The 27944-nt window shown below is 44.3% G+C and overlaps 1 protein-coding gene and 1 long non-coding RNA gene across 2 annotated transcripts in view; one reads left to right on the top strand and one right to left on the bottom strand.

The window, feature by feature from the left end:
* Nucleotides 1-27944, bottom strand: part of Frmd4b (FERM domain containing 4B) — a 197930-nt gene that overhangs the window by 116386 nt on the left and 53600 nt on the right. The window contains exons 2-4 of the mRNA XM_027428944.2: nucleotides 21331-21396; nucleotides 20045-20139; nucleotides 12478-12570 (exon numbers count right to left, since the gene is read on the bottom strand). Of these exons, the coding sequence (XP_027284745.1) occupies nucleotides 12478-12570; nucleotides 20045-20139; nucleotides 21331-21396 (254 nt within the window). The remainder of the gene's footprint in view (nucleotides 1-12477; nucleotides 12571-20044; nucleotides 20140-21330; nucleotides 21397-27944) is intronic.
* On the top strand, nucleotides 5040-11323 carry LOC113837025. The gene is made up of 3 exons (XR_003487583.2): nucleotides 5040-5273; nucleotides 10955-11011; nucleotides 11173-11323. It is a non-coding gene; the product is annotated as an uncharacterized LOC113837025 (long non-coding RNA).

The raw sequence follows: 27944 nt of genomic DNA, 5'->3' as shown, positions 1-27944 counted from the left end.
GTGACAACCCATGCTCAACATTTAGTCCGTTGCCTACTACAGGGTTTGTTATATTATAGGAAAGAGGAAACATCTCAGAGAAAGCATACCGTGTTTCTTTTCTTTTCTTTTCTTTTCTTTCTTTCTTTTTTTTTTTGCATAAACTCTAAAACTAAAAAAGGACACTTTTTCATATTTGCATAACGTTTTGTAAAGTCAGCTTACATCTTCTGCTTTCTCTTGTATTCTCACAAGACCTTGTTGAAGGTGTCCATTGTCATCACCAAGTCACTGGAACATGGAACATGGGTTCCAGTATAGTCTCCCCCATATTTCACTTATTTCTTGGATTGTTGCAACTCCTGCCTACCTCAGATCCTCCCAGCCACCCCCGTACCATTCCACTCAACACCGAAGCCCCAATGAGTCTGTTATAGAGACTGTCTGCTTACTCTCTTAAGCCCCACAAGCCCAGGGCTTTGCCACTGACTCCAAGCTGCAAGACTCCAAGTCTATCCCACTCTCTTCTTTAGGTTCTCTCCAGACACACAGCTCCCTTCCAGGCATCCTCCCACTGCCCAGCCTGCTTACTAACTAGTCTCTTGGCCTGGTATGAACCTCCCTCCCACAGAGATCTGATACCTCCTTGCCTCATCTCCAGGTCTTTGCTGATAACAGCTTCTGTGGTAAGATGTCTTGGACTATTCTGATTAACACAGCAGCCCTGGCTTCACTAACACTTCCTGTTCTCCATCCTGAAGGCATTTTCTTTTCCCAGAATGTCTTCCATAAGGTACCCTCCACATCCACTTCTTTAGTGTCAATGTCTTCCCAAGGGCTGTGAGAGCAGGGCTCTATCACTATCATTTATCATTGCAATGCCAGCACCAGCACATGGCTCAGTAACCTCCAGAGGAATGGGCACAGTGATAGGACTAAGGAATGGCTGTCCACTTTCAGGTGAAGATGCCAGAGATACTTCCTCATGTGTGGTTGGTTATCTCTCCTGAGCAGACACAATCAATAATGAAGAAAAAGAAGGAAAGAGGAAATGTTCCTTTGAGGCTCAGCGTAGTTCCTTCCAGATGGTTCTCCAGACCCTTAAACATTTCTGAAATGTACCAACTTAACAGAAATCCCAAGTCTATCTCAAGGATATATTAGCATCCATCATAAATACACGATGATTCTCTATTTGGTCAGACACAACTTGCCTCATCGCTAAGGTGCCTGGGGGACCAAGGTAGATGAGGACATCTCTGAGAACAGCGACTTAATGAAGTTTGGATTCACAGGGGGAGAACCCAGAGTGGGACTCAGCAACAGAACCTCTTCCACAGCACTCTATCAGAACCGGGGCCAGGACTGGGGTTGAGGTGGAGGCTTTGGTTCTAAAGGGGAGAGCTGGTGCATCATTTGACAATTTTCCCAATATGACGACACTGGGCCCCAGTTCTTCCTCTGGAGGAACTGAAACATAGTAGATGCTCTCCTTCATACAGCTTGCTGTGAGATGCCAGAACTTGATCCCCCTCTCTCTAGTGTCAGCATTTGGGTATTTCCAATTGTTTGCATTAAGAATAACAGTGCTATGCATCCTGGCCAATGTGTGACCACTGGAGGGGATCCTTTCTGACTGTGTGTTAACTCATCATCTAGATGGTAACGCATGAAGGGCCTCGGTACTCTGTACACTAGAACATGACCTGATGCCCATGCACGAGGGGCCCTATGTTCTGTATCCCAGTATGTTACTGATGTATGTCCATGCATGAAGGGCCCCTGTACTCTGTACCCCAGCACACCACCTGGTATCCACACATGAGGGGCCCTGTGCTGAGCACATCACCTAGTATCCATGCATGAGGGGTCCCTATATGTACTACAGCACATTACCTGTGGTACCTTTATAGTGTTCAAAGATCAAAACAACCAAATAATGCCTTTGGAATACCTTTGGTTGCATTTGTGTGACTGTGAGTCTCCTGTGTGTGTGTGTGTGTGTGTGTGTGTGTGTGTGTGTGTGTGTGTGTGTGATATCTCCCATCCCCATCCCCCACCTAGTGCCCAGACAGAGTCTCTTACTACCTGGGGCTCACTAAGCAGGCTAGCCAGCAAACCCCAGGGACCCACCTGTTTTGGCCTCTTTGGAGCTGGGATTACAAGTGAGCATCATCATACCTAGGCTTTTTATAATTTTATATATATATTTTTTAATTCTAGTTTGACTTACCTGGTTGCATTCTCTAGCCAACACAGGTAACCTGTTCTGGGTTCTTCCCTCAGACAGAAATGTCACCAGCAATTCTATGTTCTCTAATTGGAGGTGTGAGACCCTCAGACGAACAGGTGAGTGTGATAAAGGTCATTCACTAGCTGTCACTGAACTAGGATCCTCCACTCTGTGACTTCAGTGAAGTCCATTCAGGATTCAGAGAGTTCTATCCTGTGTTACCATTTCTTTAACCAGAGAAACAACAACTGCTTAATTGGAATAATAAAGGCTATGATGATATCACTGTCTTGTTGGAAGGATGAATTACATGAATCATTAAAGCCTTGATAAGGGTTTCAAATACATTAGCAGAGAGGAGAAAGTTAACACCAAGTGGTTACAGGACATTTGAGATAACGTGCTAAGTAGGGGCTGAAGCCCCAGGAACAAGCCAGCAACTGCTGTGGAATCCCAGGAACCTGCTGGAAAAGATAGCATGGCCTTGTGAAAGATGGCCAGGAAGGGGAGGCAGGGCTAGTGCTCTGGAATTTCCAGACACTCGCTAGACCACAGCAGCTGTCAAAGAACAGGCACACAAATGTGGTCACTAAATAAATAACACTTGTTAAGATTCTCCAAAGACACAATGCCTTTGCTGAGCTGTGACACAGCAGAAAGATGGCATCTGCACCCAAAGATTAATGTGGAAGGGAAGATGCCGATGGTGTCCAGACTTGAACATAGCCAGGAGCAGCACACGTGTTTACAGGAGGCAGGACAGCTGACATAAGTAAGGGCAAAGAAACAGAACTTTCTATCCTTAGCAAGATACAAACTGTAAGCCACGAAACAACCCACCCAGTTTTCCCCTACGATGGGAAACTGAAAGGGGAGGTGGAATTGAGGCTGGTGACTGGTGACTGGTGAGGAACTTCTCATTCTGTGTTGTCTGAGTTTGAAATGTTCACAGTGACAACTTCATTCAGGATGGATAGGTACATCATTTGCCCCGAGCCACTTTCCCTTCGATATTCTGACTCCTGCTAAACCACTAGCAGGCAGCATTCTCTTTGCTTTTGGCCATTCCTCCTTTTCCTCTGTTCTGGGTGCACAAGCTTTCATCACTGTGTTTCAGTAAAAGTCCAGGTTTTCTTGATGGCACTTGAGTGCTTCTCCATGCTATGATTTACACTTCTCCAAGTTACCTCTATGTACCCTCCTTTTTGGGCATTAATAAACGTTCTGAGGGGTTAGGGGCTCAGCTCAGTGATGGAACATAGACCTAGCTTGGGCAAGATTCTGGATTCAATCCCCAGCACCATTAAAATCAACCAAAAAAAAAAAAATAGGGCTAAAGGCAAGAAAAAGAATGCAATGCAGATCTCAGAATCAAAAATTTAAGTTTATGTGTTTTGCCTACACACGTATCTCTGTCTGATGCCCATGGAGGAGGCTCTTAACTACTGAGCCATCTCTCCAACCCCCAGAAAATGAACACCAACAAGAACAAGAATCCCCTCTCCCATCCCGGGCTGTGAACACACCACATGCAAGCTAAGTCTCAACTGCTCTCAGTAGTTAATTCATAGAAGAATCACAGTTTTAAAAAGTGGCAAGACACAGTATTCTTGTGCTTCTGAATTTCATGAACAGATACAGTAAAGAAATAATAGTGCTTGTAAAATTTCATAACTTACTTTGCCTCAACATTATAGGAAGGAGCAGGAAGAGGGAAAAAGGGAGGAGGAGGAGAAGCAGGAATAGGGTGAGAAAAAGAATGGAGAAGGAAGGGAAATAAGAGGGTAGAGGAGGGGTGGTGTGGGGTGGTGTGGTGTGGTGTGGTGATATATTGTTTAAGATCTAATAAAGCTTGCTTGAAGATCAGAATGCAAAGACAGCCACACTAGTTAGCCATATAGGCAGGGCAGTGGCAGTACACACCTTTAAACCCAGGACTCAGGAGACAGAGGCAGATGGATCTCTGTGTGTTCAAGGCTACCCAGGGCTCCATGAGAGTGAATCAGTCTAAAAGAGTAACAGATCGCATGCCTTTAAACTCAGCACTAGAGAGGTGTATAAGACAGGAGCAGGGTCTCAGAGCTGGCAGTTAGTCTCCAGCCACCATGAGGACAGGAGGGCAATTAGTCTCCAGTCACGCTGAGGATTTGTGGAGCTAGGATCACCCTTTCAGTCTGAGGTAGAGGTAAGAGCTAGTGATTGGCTGTTTTTCTTTTTCTGATCTTCAGCTTGAACCCACCCCCCAATACCTATCTCTGGGTTTTTTAATATCTATGTTACAGGGTGGGGTTCTCAGCGTCATAGTATAAAATGAGATGTGTCTTCCTCATTAAAATTAAACTTGATCTTAGACTATTCTTCTGGTTGAATTAGCTTAAAATTATTTTTACACTTATTTATTTTGTGTGTTCGTGCAAGCATGTGGATGTCAGAGGACAACTGTTGAAGTTGGTTTTCTTCTTCCTCCCGGGCGGTTCCAGGTATCAAACTTGGCAGCGAGTGCCTTTCCTGGCTGAAGCATTTGAATCAGCTTTATGAAAATAGGTTCGATTTTGAAAAATCTACCAATACAAATTTGTTTGTGAAGCTGTTCATTAGATTTCAGGCAGGGGCAGGGCTACTGTAAGAACAAAACAACTGGATGACCCTAACCCCGCCCCCTAACAAGCGGGTACTCACTCACCCGCCATGCCTTTCGACCTTTGCCCTACTGCGCATATGCAATCTTCCCTTTAAAAGGTCCTGCCCCACACCCCTCTTCCCTTTTTCTCTCGGCTTCCCTAGGGTTGGCTGACTGCCCATCCCCTTTCCCCCTTCTCTGATAAATAAACTCCACGTGGGTTGATTATTCGTTGTTCCTTTCCTTATTAGCAGCTGCAGCTTAAACAAAAGAACAACATTTGGCGCCCTGGACGTGGGAAGGCTCTGCCCTTGGTACCCCCCTCCACGTCCCGCTGGCGGGTACGTGTTGGGCCAAGGACATCCTTATCACGCGAATAAACAACCCACATTCCAGATCACCGGTTTGCTGGATTCTACATACAACACCGGACCCAATTCGGTAAGGCTACCCCTTTCAGTCAGCGTAAACGTCTCCCTGAACCCGAGGGACTGACCGTTGATCGTCCGGCACCCTTCTGGTGTTCTTGGAGGCGGGGGAGCACCCGGCCACGACCTTCACGGTTACGGTCGACCCCCTTCGCCGACAATCTCTCTTGGCTTACTTCCTAAGGGTGGTCCCATCAGTAGCTACTTGCTCCCTTGGCGGTTAGTCGCTGCGCTGCGGGACTGTGGGATTTTCTGTTTTCTTTTTCTTCTTCGGGACAGCTGAGTCCCTGTTCAGACCCAGGGTCTATCGGGCTAAGGCCCCTCGGTACCCCCCCGGGCTGACGAGCATCCGGAGAGGGGCTTTTACCGGTTTTTAACTTTTTCACCCATGGGGAATAAGCCAACTAAGGAAATAAGCCCATCCACACCGCTGGGATGTCTTTTAGAAAACTTAAAACCCTTCAACCTAATGCCGTTAATTAAGGCATCTAGACTCACATATCTCAGTACTAAAAAATGGCCTAGGTATTCCTTAGAAAACCAGTCTCACTGGCCCCCAAACGGGACATTAGACCCCGAGGTTTTACGGGACTTATCTAACTTCTGTCAGCAAACCGGAAAATGGAAGGAGTTACCTTATGTACAGGCTTTTTTCTATCTATCTGCTAAACACTCTCTCTCTCCCTCCTCATCCCCAATTCTTCTGGCTATGGAATCTAAGCCTGAATTAAATCTTATAGACTTGGATCCAGCTGATGAACCTCCACCGGTTCGCCTTCACCCTTCAGCTGCGCCTTCTAAAGCTTCTACTAAGATCCTTGAACCTTCCCTCTCTTCTGTTTCAACCGTCCCCGCTCCGGCTTCCTCTGACTCAGCTACTTCTAAACAACCACTCTTGGCTCCTACCTTCACCCCACCTATTACCCGTTCTAGGACCGGATCCAGGGCTACTAAAGCTGATCCGGCCACCATCCTCCCCTTGCGTGAGGTAGCTGGTGTGGACGGCGTGGTTAGAGTTCACGTTCCCTTCCCACTATCAGAGCTCTCTCAGATTCAGCACAGATTAGGATCTTATACTTCTAACCCCACTGCCTTTATAAAGGAATTTCAGTATATTGCACAGTCTTATAGCCTTACTTTTCATGATGTCTTCATGATTTTAAGTAATAACTTACTACATGAGGAGCGCGAGCGAGTTTGGAATTATGCAAGGGCATGTGCAGATGAGATACATCAGACTCAGCCAACTCACCCTACTGGGAATGATGCTGTTCCGGAGAAGGAACCCCACTGGGATTATAACACCCCGGGTGGTATCCTGGCTAGAGACCAATTCGTAACCTGTTTAATGTCTGGTCTCCGTAAGGCTGCCCTAAAGCCCATAAATTATGATAAACTCCTAGATATAGTTCAGGACAAATCAGAAAATCCTTCCCAATTCCTACAGCGTCTTAAACAGGCCTTTTTACAGTATACTAACTTAGACCCTGAGACGCTAGAGGGAAGACAACTTCTCATGACATACTTTTTTGCTCAGAGTTGCCCCGACATTAGGGCTAAACTTAAAAATTTGGAGAAAGGACCCCTAACTCCACAGGATGAGGCCCTTAGAGTGGCGTTTAAGGTGTACCATGGGAGAGATGGCCAGACCCTTAAGAACAGATACCAGATGCTAGCTGAAGCTGTCCGACCGGCCTCAGCATCCGCCCGGGATCCCTTGCCCTCCGGGGCCAGAGTACCGCAGCGTCCATGCTTCAAGTGTGGTCAAAAAGGGCACTGGGCCCGGGGTTGCCCGAACCCCCGCGCACCACGAAAGCCATGTCCTAGATGCCAGGAAGTAGGCCATTGGTCAGTGGACTGTCCCCGTGTCCCAGGTGACAAGAGGACATCAAACACAGGCGGCCTTCCAGTCGATCTCTTAGCTCTGGCTATAGATGAGGACTATGAATGACGGGACCCTGGCTCCCTTGACCCGACCACCATCATCTCTGAAAGGGAGCCCCGGGTGGACATTAAAGTATCAGGGCGGTCTATCTCTTTCCTTTTGGACACCGGTGCCACATACTCAGTCCTAAAGGAGTTTTGGGGACCTACCTCTCCTTCTCGTCTTCCTATTGTCGGGGTAGGAGGACAGCCTTACTTACCTCAGCAGACTCCACCGCTTAGCTGTATTTTTAGGGGGATTCCCCTTACTCATTCGTTTTTGGTTATACCGACTTGTCCGGTACCTTTACTAGGGAGGGACCTCCTAGCTAAAGTGGGAGTGTCTATTTCCTTTGCTCCCCACATTCGCCTAACTCCAGACTCGCCTGCTGCTCCCCTCCTCCTCCTTCTAGCTACTCAACCTACGGGGTCCAATACGTCATTTCCTTTACCAGCCTCTCAGGTAGACCCCAAGGTCTGGGACACCCAGAACCCTTCTGTGGCTAGACACCATCCCCCCATTGTCATTCAGTTACAGGATCCCTCTAAGTACGTTGCTCAAGTTCAGTACCCACTCCCACTCCAAAGCCTTAAGGGACTTAAACCTATTATCTCTGACCTCCTAAGGAAAAAGCTGCTTCGTCCTACCTCCTCCCCCTTTAACACCCCTATACTGGCAGTAAAAAAACCTAATGGGACTTTTCGTCTGGTTCAGGACCTCCGGCTAATTAACTCTGCGGTTGTGCCCCTGCATCCTGTGGTTCCTAACCCTTATACACTCCTCTCTACTATCCCCCCGGGGACATCTCACTTCTCAGTTTTAGACCTTAAGGATGCCTTTTTCTCTATACCCCTCCACACCCGGTCTCAAAATATCTTTGCTTTCACCTGGACTGATCCAGATACTCATGTCTCCACTCAGCTCACCTGGACTGTCCTACCTCAGGGTTTCCGGGACAGCCCACACCTTTTTGGTCAGGCCCTGGCTTCTGACCTGCTCTCTCTGTCTTTCCCTAAATCCAAGTTCATACAGTATGTAGATGATATTTTACTTTGTAGCCCCTCCTTGGAAGTTAGCCGGACTGACACTTCCACCCTCCTAAATTTCCTGTCTAGCAGGGGTTACAGAGTCTCACCTTCTAAGGTTCAATTGTCTACCACTCAGGTTACCTATTTGGGACTAACCATTACCCCAACCCACAAAGCTATTACTGTAGACAGAAAAAACTTAATCGGGTCTCTTGCAGTTCCTTCTACTAAAGAGGAGATTTTATCATTTCTGGGAATAGCTGGCTTCTTACGTACCTGGATCCCCTCTTACTCCCTCCTTGCCCGCCCCCTTTATGAGGCAGCTCTCGGACCTCCCCATGAACCCCTCCTTAACCCTGTTACTAAGCCCTTTCAGAGACTTAAACAGGCTCTCCTAAAAGCCCCTGCTCTTCACCTACCAGATTTAACTCGTCCTTTCTCCCTCTATGTAACAGAAAAAGAAGGATTTGCCCTTGGAGTTCTAGGTCACCAGCTAGGACCTTCCTTTGCACCTGTAGCTTATCTGTCGAAGAAGCTAGACCTAACCACCCAAGGATGGGCATCCTGCATACGTGCTTTAGCAGCTGCTGAGCTTCTTATCCGTGAGTCAAAGAAACTAACCTTTGGGTCACCCATCACTGTCTTCTCTCATCACAACCTGTCCCTTCTCCTAACCTACAGAGGCTTACAAACTCTACCTCCTTCCCGAGTTCTTTCCCTCCAGGTGGCATTAATAGAAGATGCCACACTTACTTTCCAATCTTGCCCACCCCTTAATATCTCAAATCTTCTACCTCAACCTAATGCTAACTATTCTCCAACTCATTCCTGCATTGAAACCTTAGAGGAACTATTGCCCCACCCTTCACACATACAGGAAGGCACACTACCTCAGGCCACCTATACCTGGTACACAGATGGCAGCTCCTTTTTACATGAGGGGACCCGTAAAGCGGGCTATGGCATAGTGTCAGACACCAGGGTGGTAGAAGCACGGGCACTTCCTGCCCACACTACTAACCAACAGGCTGAATTAATAGCCCTCACCCGTGCCTTTCAATTGGCACAGGGACATTCTCTAAATGTTTACACAGACTCTAAATATGCTTTTCATATCCTCCTGTCCCACGCAGCTATTTGGAAGGAACGTGGGCTACTTACTACAAGAGGAGGATCCATAACTAACTCAGATTATATTATGGCTATGCTAAGGGCCTCTCACCTCCCCAAAGCTATAGGAATTATTCACTGTCGGTCACACCAGACTGACAGCTCCGTTATCTCTAGGGGCAATAATCGGGCTGATAGAGCAGCTAGGGCTGCAGCCCTCCGAGGCCCAGATCTACCTCACCCACCACAGGGAGTTCATACACTACAACCCACATCCTCACAGCCACCTCCTAACATGAGACAAATTCTGTCCTACTTACACCAGCTTTTCCACCCTAACAGTAAGGCTCTTTCTCTGTTTGTCAAGGCTCACCTCAAACCTACTTCTGAGGACTTAAATTTCTTAAAAACTATCACTGCCTCCTGTAAAACCTGTCAGATGTCAAACCCTAATTCCAAGTATCGTAACTCCCCTTTTCCCACCCACCAGGCTAGGGGCTCTCTCCCAGGGACTGACTGGCAACTTGACTTCACCCACATGCCCACAGTCAGGCGAGTTAAATACCTCCTGGTACTAGTGGATACTTTCTCAGGATGGGTAGAAGCGTTTCCCACTACTAACAAGAAAGCTCAGACTGTCTCTAACATCCTTCTCAGGGAAATTATCCCCCGGTTTGGGATTCCAGCCTCTCTTCAGTCAGACAATGGTCCTGAGTTTACCTCTCAGATCTCTCAAACCCTGTCTAAAGCTCTCAATATTCCTTGGCATTTTCATATTCCGTACCACCCCCAGTCCTCAGGGAAGGTGGAGAGAACTAACCGTTCTTTAAAGACTGTTCTGGTTAAAATGTCACAGGAACTTCACCTTGACTGGGTAAAGCTTCTGCCTCTGGCCCTTTTCAGGCTTAGGGCTCTCCCTAAACAACCACTTTTCATCTCACCCTTTGAACTCATGTACGGGCGGCCGGCTCTAACACCTGGCCTCTCACCTAAACCCTCGCCTCTCCCTGACCGCTTGCTCACACCTTTACTTCATCATCTCCGTTCCCTCCTTTGGGAATTTGCTGACCACTCTCTACCTCGGCCATGTGCCACCCCCTGTACCTCTCCAATTAACATAGGGGATCAAGTACTTCTTTCTCCCCCAGACCAGAGCCCCTCCCCCCTGTCTCCTAAGTGGAAGGGCCCTTTCAAAGTAATTCTTGTCACTCCAACAGCAGCTAAGCTTGAGGGCCTTCCCCACTGGATTCACTTATCCCACCTCAAGCCCTTTACTTCTCCACCTGAGACTCGCCCTTCATACACAGTTTCTACAACAGGACCCTGTTCCCTTAGGTTTCAGAGGACACTGAAATCATCCACTTTACCTCCTATTTCAGAAGAATAAGGCTCAAGTTTTACAAGGCTGATTTAAACTTTCCTGCTTCTAATTACACTCTGCTCATTAATTTCCAAAGTATCTCACAATAATTTACTTAGCTGTTGTTACAGGAATGCCAGCCTAAAAACCATGGATCTAAAGATACAAGGATCACCAAGTATTTGTGCCTTCTGGTTAAAGGTAACCAGAAAGATTTCATACCACCTAGATATGATTTAATATGTCTAATCTTTGTTTTCCCAAACTTTAAGGACTCTTATAAGTTCTAGGGAGCCGAATCAGATCCAAACAGGTCAGATTCACTCCAGGTAATATCCAACCCTTCCCCAGTCCCAATTTCCCTTCCCTCATCTTGGGACTCCTCGGGAACCCCTCCCTCATCTTACAATCTTCCCGTCAAATGACAGGACCTAAGAAAAAATTTTTTCTAAACTTAACCTTGTCCTCTATTCTACAAACATCTTGCCAGGACTAAAAGGCACCAGAGTGGCCCGGACTACAATGAAACAACAATCAACTCCAGGACGTGGCAGCACCCCCAACCCCCCAAAGACGATCAACGCCCCAGGCCAGCAGGAAGCAGCCTTAAGACATCTTCGCCCCTACTTCCCTAACCTGCCACGCCCAATTCTCTAACTTTTATAATAAACAACAGCCGGGATTGTAAGAACAAAACACCTGGATGACCCTAACCCCGCCCCCTAACAAGCGGGTACTCACTCACCCGCCATGCCTTTCGACCTTTGCCCTACTGCGCATATGCAATCTTCCCTTTAAAAGGTCCTGCCCCACACCCCTCTTCCCTTTTTCTCTCGGCTTCCCTAGGGTTGGCTGACTGCCCATCCCCTTTCCCCCTTCTCTGATAAATAAACTCCACGTGGGTTGATTATTCGTTGTTCCTTTCCTTATTAGCAGCTGCAGCTTAAACAAAAGAACAACAGCTACCATAGAAGGAACTTTGGGATCCATTGGTAATGTTTCGTATCTTAAGCTATGGAGAGGACAAGAAGGTTAGTCTTCAAACATTTTTCTTCTCTTACATTGGTAGTAGTTAAGGCTAAAATGTTTTCCTGGGCCAGCTCTGAGAAACCCCTGATTTAATTAAATGTATCCATCCCTTGTTAAGGGACTTGCCCAAACAGAGCTCACAGAATACGACATGGGCTATGGGCTTGCCTGGTCTGTCCCTGCATGAAACAGTTCGGATCTCTGAGCTTCTAGAATTCTTTCTCTGGGCATTTGTTTTGCATTGTATCTTCCATTTCAACTAAGACATGGAATTGTATAAAACTCAATTGTTTCCACATTGCTAGCACACATTATCTCAACATAAAGTGTAACAGCAAATGTTTGCCAGATTTCAGATTCGAAGAATCCTAACAGTTTATTGAATAATAAAAAAAAGAAAAAGAGGCTTAAACATTAAAATACATCTCTCAGATTTTTCAGCCTTACATTTAATCTAAGAATCTTTGAGGAATAAAGCAAAATGATTCCCTTCTTTATCTTCAATGAAAGCAACTCTACACAGTAGCTATGGTAACCGAGACCAAGACAGTAGACAATTTCTTTCACATGGTCGTGTTCTCATGGGGTCTTTTCTCTTTTTATTCACTAGCTGTGATGACTAGAAATGTTGAAAAATAAAAATAAACAAAAAGGAGGTGAATGCTGAATGTTCTCTTTTTATTCACTATCTGTAATGACTAGAAATGTTGAAAAATAAAAATAAACGAAAAGGAGGTGAATGTTGAATGTACACACACACACATACCTGACAGCAAAGTGCAGAATAGCTGGGCCAGGCTTCTTAGGCAAATCATGCTCCAAAACTCTGTGGTCCAGCTGCAGCCAGTTCTCTTGACCCCTGTGAGAAGAAGCAAAGGCAAAGGATGTCATGGAAAGCAGCAACACACAGAGCTGGTAAAGCTGTATGGAAACAGACATGCTTACATACCAAGCAGGGATACCCCAAGCTGTAAGGCCACCTCAGCAATTTCTGTCAAACCTATTTAACCTGTACTTCTGAACTAGCATTTCTAACTATAGGAGCTTGTCAAGAGGCACTTGAACATTTGAAAAATGACCTATATATAAAAATAACTAATTTTGATAGCCCAAAGTCTGGAAATAACCCAAATATTTATAGGGTATTGTTAAATTAATGATTTAAGTCTATACAGAGAAATAAAATGCAGTCATTAAAACAAGCTGGAGAGACTGCTTGCAAAGTTGCTTGGAACTATTTCCTAGATTCAAATCTTAAATTAGCACTTGGGAGGCAGAGGCAGGAAGATCTCTAAGCTTGAGGCCAGCTGATCTACAAAGCAAGTTCCAGGACAGCCAGAGCTGTTACACAGAGAAATTTTGTCTTGAAAAACCAACCAACCAACCAACCAACCAACCAACCAACCAAACAAACAACCAACTAACCAACCAAACAACCAAACAACCAACCAAACAACCAACCCCCTTAAATTTATATATAAAAAAAGCAAGATTCCCTGGGCATGGTGGTGCATGCCTTTAATCTAAGCACTGGGGGCAGAGGCCAGTGGGTCTCTGTGAATTTGAGGCTAGCTTGGTCTATACAACAAGTCTGAGCCAGCTAGGACTATTCACAGAGATCTTGTCTCAAATTAAATAAATAAATTTAAAATTTTAATAAAGAGAATAACAGTAAGTTCAATATATTGTCTATATTGTCTTTTGTTAATGGAAATAGAAAATCAATGGAAATCCATATAAACTGCATGCACATAATTAAAGAAAAACTGAGAGAATAAATAAGAAATGGATAATGCTTTGGGAGATTAAGACACTCAACAACACTAAATTAATCTTTAAATTTATATGACAGGTTAAATGTGACACATTTTAGCTAAGAAAGAGGAAGGTTCCAGTCAAGTACCACACTGCAGTTTCCAATGCAGACACAGGTTGGCACTCTCTGGAGCTATTTCTGTGGACATGTGACTTACAGATGTTTAAGTATTGATGTACTTCAGAGCCTCACCAGTTCACAGGAATAAACAGTCCTCTCAAGACCTTGACCTCTATGGCTTGATGCTCTGTGGATTGTTTACATGATTTCCAAGGCTCTTCGACCAGCCCATCGATCATAGGGCCTGCCTAAATGTGCTTGCGCTTAATCCAGTTTCAGAGCCTGCTTCTGGCAGTGGGAAGGGGATGCTGAATTCCAGCAAAATCTGTTACAAGCTAGAAAGCATTTTCCAGCCTATTTTGGTCCTTGAATAAATATTTAAAAGACAAACTCAGGAAATTCCAAACTGCCATTCAGTAAGTAGCTAGAAAAGGGGGCTGGAGAGATGGCTCAGCAGAAGAATACACTGACTGCTCTTGCAGAGGACCTGCGGTTCAATTCCCAGCACCTTCATGGTGGCTCTTAACCACCCAACTGTACCTCTAGTCCTGGAGATTTCAGTGCCTTTTCTGTTCCCCATGGACACTCTATGCACACAGTACACATATATGCATAATATTCTTTAAAAATTAGAAACAAAGCACATAGGAAAAGTGGGTACAAATGGTAACAGTATAGATGGTGACAGCTACTCTTTATTGAGCAAATGCTTTTTGTCAGCTCTTAGGTCCCAGGTAGTCCATGTGTCTAGAAATGAGCTCAAGCTGGACTGCGGAAGGATTCTGGCAGTCAGGTCATGTAAAAGCCAGCATGATTTGGGATTTGTGAAACAAGTCCCTCCCATTCCCAAGGTGGTCATCCCCCTGGCTTCTGGCAGAAGGGACAAGGCTCTCCATTGATGCATCTGTGGTCACACATCAAAGCCCCTGCTGGCCTCCAAGTCCCTCAGTCAGCCCCTACTCACAGGTCCTTGTTATACATTTCAAAGTCTGTGCTAGCTAGCCTCCTGGCCCTTCTCTCCCCGACAGCTACTGACTGTCCTTATAAGCCACTCCCCTTAATCTCCCCCACTGTGACCCTTCTCTAGTAGATAATCCTGGGCACGTCCAGCCTACTTCTTTTACTCTCTGCTCTGGACTCTTCCGGATGCCTCTGGATAGTTTCTTCCTCTTTCTCACAATAACACCCTAACCATACTATGGAGCAGCCATTTCAGTGGTTTCTTTATTGTGCCCCCCCTCACATACATCAGACAAGTTGAAACCCTTTATCTATTAACATTATATTTTATAGTAAATATGCAAGAAAGATGGCCAGTCTGGGATTTTGAATCCAGGGCTCTCAATATGGGGGTACAAGATAGCAGGAAATTTCCTCCCCTGTATAATAACATTGGGCTCAGTTTCTGTGTATATATTTTTCTAATTACAAGCTAAGGATGCTGGGAACTGCCCTAAGAGTTCCTTGGTAGAACACTGGGAAACTTCGTAGAATTTGTAATTTTGAAAAAAAAAAAGGCTGAAGTTAAAGGATTCTTGCATTATATTTTGTTATGATTTATGTGATACTTATTTACAGACACTTGGACTTCAAAGCTGTTAAATAAGTGTTAAAATATGTGGCACATCAGTTTGAAGTCTGTCAAGGTTTCACGGGGCAGACTAGACCAACTTTGAATCCTTTCCCCTTCTCCGTTCCTCTTCCTCCCCCTTTCCTTTCCATTTCCTCTTCCTTCCCTTCTCTCTCATTCTTTTCTTTGGGAGAGGGTCTCCCTTTGCAGTCAGGCTGACCTTGCCCTTCAATCCTCCCCCTCATCCGCCTGAGTGGGTGACACACCATCACAAGTGGGTATGTCCTTCATTCTTTCGTTAAAGAGAAGACGTGGCATAATTTAAAATGTGTAACGTGTTTTATATGAACTTGCATTAAATATTGGGTAAGAATGAATGAAGCAAGTGGAACATCACACACACAGCACATTCCAGTTAGATTAAACGCTGCCCAAACAGGGTCAAGACACTATTAAACCTGGAGGAACACTTTAATATAGAATTCTGGAAAGATACAGAACAAGCTGTGGATATTGGTTACCTCTTTGGAAGAAACTACAGCCAGAGTGGGGAGGTAACAAAAAAGACTAACCTTAATGATGATAAATACTCTAATTCGTGTATATGTAATAGTAAGTATTCCATGCCAGCCTCCATTTCAGGATCCTCCTGCATCAGATTCTGATGGGCATGTACCACTAATACACAAATTGCATTTTTAAATTAAGCTTTTAAAGTCTGTTTTTAAGTCTGTCAACAGAATGAAAGTTCTCAAAACTAAGAAAGAAAATTACCTGTGTCTAACACTAAGATAGAATATGACTCATTTAATGTTTTTATCTTGCAGTTTTTAAGTATTTTTCATCAATAATGGTAAGATCTAATTAATTAAAAAAAAACCAAACAACAACAACGAAACAAAATAAAAAAATCAAAGACAAGCACTGATAACCACAAGCCACGTTTTCTTTTATTTTGGTCCAGACTCTGCACAGTGGAGGCCCTGTTGTGTCAGGTCCACCAGAAAGGACAGGGATCCAAAGGTATTGTTGTATTGTAAAGTCTATTTGTTATTTCTTCGTCAACAAAGGTCTCTCAGCCAAGTTTTTCAAAGTGAGTGAACGGAAGGTGAAAGAAGGGCCCCTGTGGGAAAGGAGGGCTGAGACTGCCCTCTAGGGGTGGGAGACCACTCTGCACACAGAGCTGGGAAGCCTCAGCAAGAGCAATCTCAAGAATTTCCATCCTTCTCACTCAGGAATTCCTTTTACTTGGTCGGTGGTTACGTAACTGTGGTCTGTTTTCCCATTTCTCTTCTGGTTCCATGAGCTGATGTAAGAATGGTTGCTAGTTTCATTGACACTGTCCCTTTCAGCTTTGCCTTCCTCTGTTGAGTTTGCCACAGTCTTCTCAAGGCTGATGTGGCACTAGGGCTGGAAAATGCAACTCAGCCAGTGCCCTGGGAGGGATCGACTTGGTGGTTTCATGGGGGTGGACAGAAAGGGAGTGCTGGGAGGGAAAAAAAAAACCTTCCAAAAATATTTACCAGACAAAGAACTAGGTTTCTGACCAAGATTTTCCGAAGAGACACCCTGGGACGTAAACATGTTTCCAGGCCTGTTCCTGGGAAAGGTGGAAATGGCCAAGACCTTCCTTCTCCCAGAAAAGACAAATGCATACTCCCCAAATAAACACAGACAGATCCAGGAAACACCTTCCCCAGCTGGCTGTAATTCAGACATGAGGTGTTGTCTGTTACCTGTAGGGGAGTCATAGTACACAAGGTTCCTGGGAAGGCTGTAAGTTTTGACTTCTGTGACCCAGGAGTATATTGGAAGGGAGCCCATGAATCCCAGGCTAGACAAGGAAGATGGTGGCCCAAGTCATCCAAGGAAGTCATTCATAGTGTCCCACCTCTCTTTTTGTGTGTGTGCTATACATGCTTGTGGTAGGTTCGTTTATGTATATGCAGAGGCCAGAAGAGAGCAGTGGACATCTTGCTCTATAACTCTTTGTCTTACTCCGAGTGGTAGGGTTTGTTATCGCATCAGGAGTTAGGCTGGCAGCCAGTAACCGCCCCCCTCAAATCTGCTTCCTCTTCCTTCCACAGACGCATGTGGCCACACCCAGTTTTTTACATGGATCCTAGGGATTAGAATTCAGGTCCTATGACTGTGCAGCAAGCCGTCTTACCCAGTGAGCCCTCTTCCCAGCCCCTTTCTTTCTTAGTAGAGTTTATACACGGCCTAGGCTGGCCTAGAGTTTGTGGTGCCCTTTCTAGGTGCTGGGATTACAGGTAGGCAGCACCATGCTCGGATCTCTTTCTTTTCTCTCTGAAGCAAGTTAGAATGTCTGGACCAAGCACTGCGCTTGGGGTTTCCCCGGAAGCACACCACAAGCTCCTGACCCTGCTTTCTAGTGCTGACACTGTAGTTCTACACCCTGTTCCTCCTCCAGAGACTGTCTGTCCTTCAGTGGCTGCAGGTGCACTGCTATCTCCGTGACTCATGCAGCTCACCTGGAATCTTGTCCTTTGCTCACCTCTTAGTCCACCCTCAGACTGTTGTCTTCACACTGAGCAAGAGCATTGGGTACATTTGTTTCCCCTCTGTGGATCCCGTGGGCCCCGCTCTAGAGAGAATTGTGTGAGAGTACTCCAGGGCCCTCTTGCATGTGTGCCTGTACTCTGGACTCCATATGTCTTAATATGTCTGAAGACCAGAATGCCAGCACTCTATTCTGGGCCCCTCATAGGGTATTCGCCATATAAGGACTATTACTATGCGCAGGTTATAGATGTGACTCGTGAGTGTCAGCAATGTCAAATACTGCTGTCCTATCACTCAGCTACAGGATTCTGAATATTTCCCCCACTTTACTCTTAGCCCTAATTTTGGACTTCTTTCCTTCCTGCTTTCAGTACTCTGGCCACAATGGCTTTCCCTGCCTTTCTTAGAAACTAAACTAAGTCGAACAGAGTGGCACATCTTATAACTCCAACACTGAAGCAGGGGCAGGAGGGTTGGGAGTTCAATACCAGCCTGGACTACCTGAGGCTCTGTTTCAAACAAACAAACAAACAAACATCATATTAAAGCAAAACACTGGCTTGTAAGTCAAACTGGGTTCCATCTTTGGACATTTTGTTTGCAGAGCTGGTTCTTGGTGTTTGATGCATGCTGTCTTCCAGACATTATCTTGGCCCACTATGTCTAAAATTGACCCATCAGCTTTTCTTCATATGGTCATGTGATCTCAGTGACCTTACAGTTTCTTGTATTTTCTCATCATCTTTTTGCTTGTTAAACTAGACCACAACACTGCAATATGAATGCTTGCAGGCAGGGCATCTTAAATGCGCTGCTCAGAGTTGATTCCCCGGGACCTATAATGCCATCTGGTAGCATGTGGACACCCAGGAAACATTTGTTAAACAAATAAACGCATTATTCTAGTCTTCAGGCTTTTAGCTTCAACTTGAAACGATCTCTTTCTAAATGACTGTGTCCACAGCAATTACGGTTCATAGTATGTTATCCAGTTATGATGTATTTATGTCCATGGGTCTTATATACTTCCATGCATACACAGAATTCTGCCTACACGTGCGTGGCTGATTAATCACTGATTCATGTGAACTGCTGTGGCTTTCTGTTTTTGTAGAAAACAGATTTACTATTTTATCCAGCAGAGGGCAGATGATCAAGCGCCTCTCCACTAGCTATTGGGTAGTCAGAGGATGAGGATGATGGCCACTGCATTTCTCTCCTGCTTTGGGTGAATCATCTTCAGAAACATTCTGAGTTTACTATAAGGTTTTTTTTTTTTTTTTTTTTTTTTTTTTTTTTTTTTTTTTTGGTGAGGTGGGGTGGTGTGGGTTGTACATGTCTAAACAAGTATCTGGGTTTTAGCAGCTTGAGTTGAGGGTTTTGTTTAGGTTATGTGGAGGCCCTGGGTGAGAAATCATTGGCCGGTACAAGGTGTTAAAAACAAACTAAGTAATTCTTGAGGTTACTTCTTCCTGGTTACACTGAACAATTGAAAAACCACTTACACAGAAAGAGTTATGGAAAGAACGTGGTGGTTGGCCAGCATATTTTGTGTCTGGAACACATTTTCTTGAACTTTAGTATTTAAGGAACTCTTTGGAAAATATCTTCAGAAAAGGGAAAGATTCCTCACATGACACAGCAGACCACGTATAATACACACAAATTAGGTTGATATAAAACAGACAGATAGGGACACAGACACTCCATGTTAACAGAAAGAATAGAAATAGATGGAAAACAAACAACTTCTAGGACAACATGGAGGAGACTTAGACTGTGGTAAAAGTTAATTCCATATTCAACTGAATATATTTTTAAGGTGAGTCACAAATTGGGCTTTAAAGTTTCTAACCATTAACACCAAAAACATTAAATTAGCTTCATGATACATGTGAAGAACAACCTAGTGTTTCCATCACTGACATATGAGTGAATTTAGGAGCATTGCCACACATTCAAAGACCAGTAACATAGACTCAAACTCATTAACACACATTTCTAAACACATGGCTTTTTTTTTGTTTTTGTTTTTCATTATCATGCTTCTCAGGCCTGGAATGCTTGGAGCTCATTAGATAGATGAGCTGGCCTAGAACTTGCATCTTTCATCCTGCCTCTCTTTCCTGAGTGCTGAGATGACAGCATTTGCCACTGCACCTGGCGATATTCGCAAGACTTTTAAATGCTCCGAGTTCCTTTTCTTCTTCCTTTATGACATTTGCAGGAAAAGCACTTCCATACTGGGACACTTACAGCAAAACAAGATACAAATACTTTCCCCCTTGTTGCCAACCATGAGAATCAGCAAGCGCGTTGTGCAGGCAAAAGGCAAAAGACATGAAAAACCAGAACACTCACGTGTCATCTATATACGTTATCCCAAAGTACTCCTTCTCTTTCAGATTGAAATGCGATGCCACAAGGTCCAGCAGCTCTCTTGATAAAAGCTTGGGCTGTCAAAACACAGATCTGATTATCAGTGAGTTGCTTTCCTGCCCTGACCATCAAAAACAACCTTTGCTTGCTTGTGTGATTTTTTTTTCAAATACCATCCTTTATGCCATCATCACCACTAAGTTCTGGGAACCCAGGATGAGAAAGAACTACTATGAGCTTTGGAGATACTATGGGCCTGGCGGGAAGAAGTATGAATTGGAATCTGCCAGATCACCCAGCTGATGACTGATGTTGGCCTTGCAGGAACCAGGGAAGCAGGGCCACCACTGGGCATCAGCCTGAACGACTCCCTTCTGAATCCTGAGCCTAAAAGTCAGGGGTACATGATGATGGTCTGAAGTCTGGATGTTGCTGTTGGAGGAGGTGAAAAGGGAGGGCAAGGGAAGGAAGAAAGGGAGGAGAAAGATAGCAAGAGGAGAGAAGGGACAAGGAAGGAAAGGAAGAGTGGTGAGGAAGGAGAGGAGCAGGCAGAAATCTTCATTAAAAGTTGGTAAAAAATATTGTGCTGTGTCCTATTCCTCTAATTATTTTGAGAGATTATTCATTTTTTTTGTTTTACATGTATTTTTCTGCATGTATGTTTGTACAACACACATATGCTTGGTGCCTGTAGGGGTCAGAATGGAGTTTCGGGTGGTACTGAGTCACCATGTGGGTGCTAGGAATCAAATCTGGATCTTCTACAAGAGCAAAAAGCACTCTAACCCACTGAGCCATCTCTCCAGCTCCTGTCCTATGTATCTTAATTGCATTGTGGGAGAAGTGGGTAAGAGACAAGGCTCTACAAGAAAGTAAAGTAGGATTGGTCTTGAGGAGGCATCTAGGCTAGCCATAGGTGTAGTCTAGTCTCAGGAATTCAAACTTTTTTTTTTTAAACTTTTGGTTCAGGATATTGGGCAAATAGAAAGAAAATCACCAACAAGTAAACCAGATAAGACTCATTCAGCATTGACTAAGAGCTTCCACTCACCCATATAAAGCAGCTTGACTTAGCTAGGATTCTTTCAGGAAGACTAAGCTACAATAACTCATGTGCAGACCAAGTTTCCTGACCTCAGAACCACGTCTTCCCCCTCAGTCACTCTCAAGCATTGAGTTCTAGGCACAGTTAGGTGAGCAGCCTGGACATAGGCCACCACTCTCCAAAGAGGGTAGAGAGGGGCTACCCCTGAGTATCCAACACCTACCTGAACCAGTAGTTCCAGTCTCCTGTCATCCAGCAGGTGAACCTGGCAGTGTCTGCCTTCTGTCATCTGTGGGGACAAAAAACATGGAGAGATATGTCACAGCCCGGTCTGTCAGCAAACTGCAGACTCACTTAATCGTCTGTATGTGTCATGTTCCAGTGAGCTCATAGGTGGGCCTCCCAGAAGCAGACATACAACAGACGTGCAGGTGTGACCGAACTGCAGTGTGTGTGTGTGTGTGTGTGTGTGTGTGTGTGTGTGTGTGTGTGTGTGTGTGTGTGTGCTGCATGAGGCCCAGGACAGCTGCGAAAGTGGCCCAACACAAAATCACACTTAAGACATTATGAGATTTCTTTTTAAATAACTAGATCGCACAGTTCTTGAATATGGACTTAGGAGATGACAATGCTGTGTCACAATGTCAAAAGGTTGCATATGCCTGGGAGCATTCATATGGAATTAAAATAAGAAAAAGACAAAAAGCAAAGACTACTTAATGTATGGGGGAAACAACAGAACTAATGCCCGTAGAGTAGGCCAAGTTCACACAGGGCACAAGATCTTGTGGAGAGAAGCAGGTCTCCCAGAAGAAAGCATATGTTTCCCTGAGCCATGGTGACATTTCACAAATGGAAACACCTTTCACCATGGCTGTGCTCTGGTAAATGTGGTACTTACATAATACAAGGGAAGAAAACCATGAGACTGAAGTTCAAATGCAAAGGTCTCAACTTTTGAACTCTTTGCCCCCCCTTTAATAGATTGACACCTAGAGTTAGCAGTTAAGGTGTGCGGCTGACAGTTTGACATATTGGTTTTCAATATGTAATTTTTTTAGAATTTAAAACTGCAGTGCTGGGAAATACTGGTTGTAAAATGATGACCCTTCCCTTGATAAACTCACACTCCAAACCATCTCATCTGTAGATGTCACCACTTTGTCCCTTTGAGGGGCATCCTGAAGGCCACCTTTATGTATACTTCTGATATGAACAATTACAGATATTTTCTTTCTGAGATAGGGCCTTGCTGTAGAGTCTAGGATGGCTCCGAACCTGAAACTTCATGGCCTAAGCATGCAGGGCAGTGGGATTACAGATGGAAGCCACTACTCCCTCTTCATCCATGCTCTCTCCCCTCTTGTGCAGTGCTGACACTGAACTCAGACCCTCACATGTTAGGCAAATGTTCTACCACTGAGAAGCATTCCTAGCCCCTGGATTATATTTCTATATTTACATTTTATTAAATATATTATACATAATATAAATATATTTCTTTTAAATACATTTAAGATTGTTATGCTACTGCAAGGTGGTGGTGGCACATGCCTTTAATCCAAGCACTCATGAGGCAGAGGCAGGTGGTATCTCTGAGTTCCAAGGCCAGCCTGGTCTACAGAGAAAGTTCTAGGCAGGAGGATCAGGAGTTCAAGATCAGTCTTGGCTACATAATGAATTCAATACCATCCTGAGCTACATGAAAGCTTCCTTCAAAAACTCAAAATGAATAAATAAATTAATAAAAATGAGTTTAGTGGTACATGCTACACCTAGGTACAGATGAGAGGATCACTAGAATGTAGGAGTTTGAGATCAGCCTGAGCAACATAGTTGAGGCCCTATCTCAAAAACAAGACAGACTCTGTTACTGATTACCAGCTGTATACACGCATTACCCTCGGTGTCTTATATACATTACCTTCGAGCTATAATGGCACACTCTGAGATTCCTCTTATTATCTATATCCAATAGATGAAGCAACAGAGGCTCGGGGCGGGTATAAATAACTAGTTTGCAATGTAAAACATCATTTATGTACTCACAGTTTTGATTGAACTCTGTTTTAACCTTAGTGGGTCAGACCATGGGGTTATAGACACATGGCCTAGAGGAACCACAGAAATGGTGATAAGAGATGAATGGACAAGCTTTGCTTAGTTTGTGGCCACAGACTACTCTCTTAACTAGTCAATGCCAAGGTCAAATACATACCTAGGGTGGCTAAATGGATGGGGGTGTTAGTTCTAGTCATGTGCTGGGAAATGCACATTATATGTATGGTCTCATAGGAGATCCTCCAAAGGTGTTGGAGACTTGGCTAATAGGTGAGAGAGCTTGCCTAACATGCACAAAGTGCTGGGATTGCTTACCAATGGTGGCACATGCCTGTGATCTCAGCACTGGGAAGACAGCGGCAGGAGAATCAGAACTTCAAGATCACCCTTGACTCAATAAGAGTTTGAGACCAGGCTGGGATAAAAAGAGAACCCACTTCAACCCCCTGTCCCCTAAAGGTCTACAAATAGCAACATCAGGGCCACATCCTCATTTTCTAGGCTAAGAAGCTGACACACAAATGTTAGGATCATTTATTCAAAATTACCCAAGAAAGTAAAGAACCAAGTCAAAATGTGAAGAAGGTGATTGGGCATGGCCCAGTGGCTGAGTGATTTGGCTAACATGTTCAAGGCCCTGTCTCCAATTTACAGGCATAGTGGTGAATGGAGTACTCAGGAGGCTGAAGCAGGAGAATCCCCAGGAGTTCAAGGATATAGCCTGGGCTACATATCAAATTTGAGACCTTGTATCAAAAACAAAACACTAAACTCATAGCCTCCTAACACAACAAACTAAAACCCCAGCAACAAATAGAAACAGAGGGGAAAGTCAAAACAAATGAAAACTACCATCATCCATTTTTCTAGTTATACATATTGGGGCAGAGGGGCAGGGTGGGTGGATAAAGAAATATGTTGGATTAAATTATTTACTTTTGCAAAACTACCCTAGAACTAACTCTATATGTGTCCTCCAGAAAGTAAAATAATCCTTGAACACATACACACACACACACACACACACACACACACACACACACACACACACGCAAGTCCATTAAGGAAAATACCACAACTCACATAATATTTCAAGTTACTAGGTTGCCCATGATCCAAACACATTTATTTCTGTTTCAAAAATGTACCCATCGGCACATACCATTAATCCAAGCACACAAGAAGCAGAGCCAGGCAGATCTCTGTGAGTTCAAGGCCAGTATGTTTTACATAGTGAATTCTAGGCTAGCTAGGCCTATACAGAGAAACCCTGTCTCAAAAACAAAAAACCAAAAGAAAGAAAGAAAAAAGGATCTATTTGCCATGCCAATTTGTTTTGGGCCTTCCTTCAGCCAATCCACAGTCTTATTCGTAACACATAATTTCTTCTTCTTCTTCTTCTTCTTCTTCTTCTTCTTCTTCTTCTTCTTATTATTATTATTATTATTATTATTATTATTATTATTATTATTATGTAGTATTACAAGACAGAGTCTCCTGTATCCCAGGCTGGCTTCTGGTTCCTATGTAGCCAAGGATGACTTCAGGTTAATCTTTCTGTTTCCAACTCCCAAGACCTGGATTACTCTAGACTATTAAACAATGAATATCTTTTTGATGTGATACTCTTTGCAGTGACATACAACTTGATCTAAGTTGACAAAAGTAGACATGGCCACCTGCCCTCAGCTGGGACAAGGACTCTGGAATTGGATCTGGAACCTTAGTTGCCATGGGGAGAAAATAATGCAGGAAAATCTGAAGGACAGGTAGCTGAAGGAGGCATGAGAAAGGAGGTGGGCTGGGGGAAAGCTTGGGAATTGCTGTTGGTCTCTAATGTCTTTCCAGACAGTTTTCATGCTTCTGGTCTACGTGAACTCATGTCTTCACATTCTACAAACTCCTGAGAGTATCAGAGTGACCCGCTTCCTTTCTCTGTGACACTGACTTGCATTGAATCATACTTCTTCCAGTAACACACACAGGTTGTGTGTGGGGTGGGGCAGGGTGGGTGCCTCTTCGGAGGATCTGCCCATTTCTGTCTCCCATCTTACTGTCCCTGAAATTACAGGAGCAGTCTCTGTGCCCAGCTCTTTCCAGAGGTGCTTTACCAAGTGTGTCTTCTCTCCAGGCCACACACCATGGGTTTTTGTAACTAAACAACAACAACAACAACAACAACAACAACACCCAATTGTTCCTGAAGGCCAGACTCCAAAATGATGGCCCACACAGTCTTGTCATCATCTGGGATGTGTCATGGTGAGATGATGAGAAATAGCCCTCAGAGAGACTGACACATGGGAAGGAGAGTAGCAGACACTGCCCTGCATGGTATGTAAGATCTGATAAGGGCCAGTGAAGGAGGGTTGGCTGACAGAACACAGTAATATTTGTCTATACTCAGAGCATCCTGTTCAATATTCCCTGAATCCCTTCCTTTGCAGGATGGTGCTTCCGAGGGGATGTCATAGGGCTGATTTGATTGTCACTAGGAACAGAAGGGCCTGCCCTTGTCATTTATTTACATTGGAGGTTGAAAAGTGACGGATGTATTTTATTCATCAAAACAAGGCTTATGAATAGATTTGAGTTGACAACAGAAACTAAGAGAAACCATAACATTAGAATTTCAAGGAAGACCTTCTTTGACAAGGGAAAGATTTGGGAACACAGGGTTTGATTTCCTCCATGGCAGTATGTGGCAGCACAGGGCACACACAGTATTGTGGTTTCTGGTTCATCCAAGTATATGACCTGCAGGGAGTCAAGTTAATAAAGTCCTGCTGAGCACAGGGAAATTGCTCAGCAGGATTAACCTGGATCATCAATTCAGATAGATTAGTAAAAGTCTATTAGTGTTGCCCACTTCTGGATAAATCTGTGAGGGTGTTTCCAGAGACCATTAGAGAACAAGGGCTCTGACCCAGCGAATGGAATAATCCTTTGATGAATCCGTGTAGTAGTAGTGTTGGGAGGTGTTACGATGCAAGAGGCAGCCTACGTGGAGGAAGGAGATTGCTAGTGGAGTGCTCTTGGAGGCTGCGTCTTATCCTGTCCCCTTCCTGCACGTGCCCTTTACACTGTCCCACCCCCAGCTGCAACAAGGTGAAGAAATTTCTCCAGCACAGCCTCCTACTATGACTCTCTGTCCAAAGGCATGGGCCAGGGGAGTCACAGTGGGCTGAATTCTCCTGGAATAATTAGCACTCCAACTAATGTGTGTCCTCATAGACATGTCCAGAGACCAACAGGTTCTCATACATGTCTCCACAGACCAACAGATCCTCTTACATGTCTCCACAGACCAACAGGTCCTCACAGATGTCTCCACAGATTAACACATCTCCATAGATGTCTCCACAGATCAACAGTTACTTGTACGTGTCTCCGCAGAGCAACGTGTCCACACAGACTGACAAGTCCTCTAGACATCTCTACAGACCAACAAGTCCTTATAGAGGTCTCCATAGACCAAGCTAGTAAAGGCAGTTACTCAACTGAGACTTTTCTTATAGATGCTTCCAGGCTGTGTCAAGGTGGCAGTAAAAGCTAGTTTCTTTGAAAACTGGTAAACAGGTAAACTTTTCTGTAATCTTATACATATTCAGTTTAGAGAAGACCAATGGTAGGGTAAATTAGCAAGCCAGTTAAAAAGCACGTGACAAAAAATTGTGCAGAGCTGATAGAAAGGAATAAAGGAAGAGAAAGGAGCATGGGTTCCTGCGTGCCTCCAGTGTATCTGCACAGCCTGGGCACTTTCTTAGCAATTCTAAGAGCACTGCCCACAGGCACCCTCTGCAATCCGGGTGCTGCCACATAGTCAATGCTGTGATGTCCCAGAGGCAGGTACTCTCCTCATTCCAGCACCATGAGGGAAATGGAAGGTAAAGTCCTATGACCCTTGAGGTTTATAAACAATGGAACAAGAGTTCATCTGAAGATCCCAACTCTTAGTCACACAGCGCTGCACACTGTCCTGCATCCAGCCCACACTGACAAACATGGAAAAGCCTTCCTGTGAAAACCATGATCAAAGGACCACGTGAGCAGGTAGCAATGGAAAGACTGTACCATGAAACAGTCACGGAAACACATTTATTCACTTCTGATAAAAATACTTTCATGGAAAGCACTTACTACTAGGGAATTTATAAATAGAGTAGGGAGAGCATTTATTAATGGCCACTTGTTTGAGATAGGGGAAAAATAAGGTCAGATTCACCCAAAGCCACATAAGCCATTATTGCTAGACCTGGGAAGGAGATTCTGAACTCTGTTTTCTGAGTCAGAGCATAATTGAAGCATGTAAAGTTACTCAGCTTTAAAAAAAAAGCTACCAAATTCAAATGAACATTATGTCACCAGGTCAGTTACATATGTACATATACACAATATTATATATATATACACACACACACACATACTGTAACAGCAAAAAGGAAATCCCAAGCCAGGCACATCTCACTTATTTTAAAGCACAACTCTCAAAAATGTTTAACTTTCTAGTTTCAACCAGGGCTCTGTTTAAGAGACAAGTATGTGGAATTCCTTAGTTATATATCTAAATCCAGAATCACTTTTGAGCCCCACAGAGAGCATGGGAATAGTTTCATAATTTGCCTCTAGCTGTCAATGACAGCTCAGAATAGCAACTTCTCAAGTAAAATCACACAATATATAAATTCAAATGGGATCTCTTTGGAGGCCTTTGTGCAGCCCCCACCCAGATGATTCAATTCACCTCCCACCTTTTCCCCACCCAGCTCCGGGAGT

This window comes from Cricetulus griseus, chromosome 8 (assembly GCF_003668045.3).
Source record: "Cricetulus griseus strain 17A/GY chromosome 8, alternate assembly CriGri-PICRH-1.0, whole genome shotgun sequence".
Taxonomy (NCBI): domain Eukaryota; kingdom Metazoa; phylum Chordata; class Mammalia; order Rodentia; family Cricetidae; genus Cricetulus; species Cricetulus griseus.
This window is presented reverse-complemented; position numbering and strand designations above follow the sequence as displayed.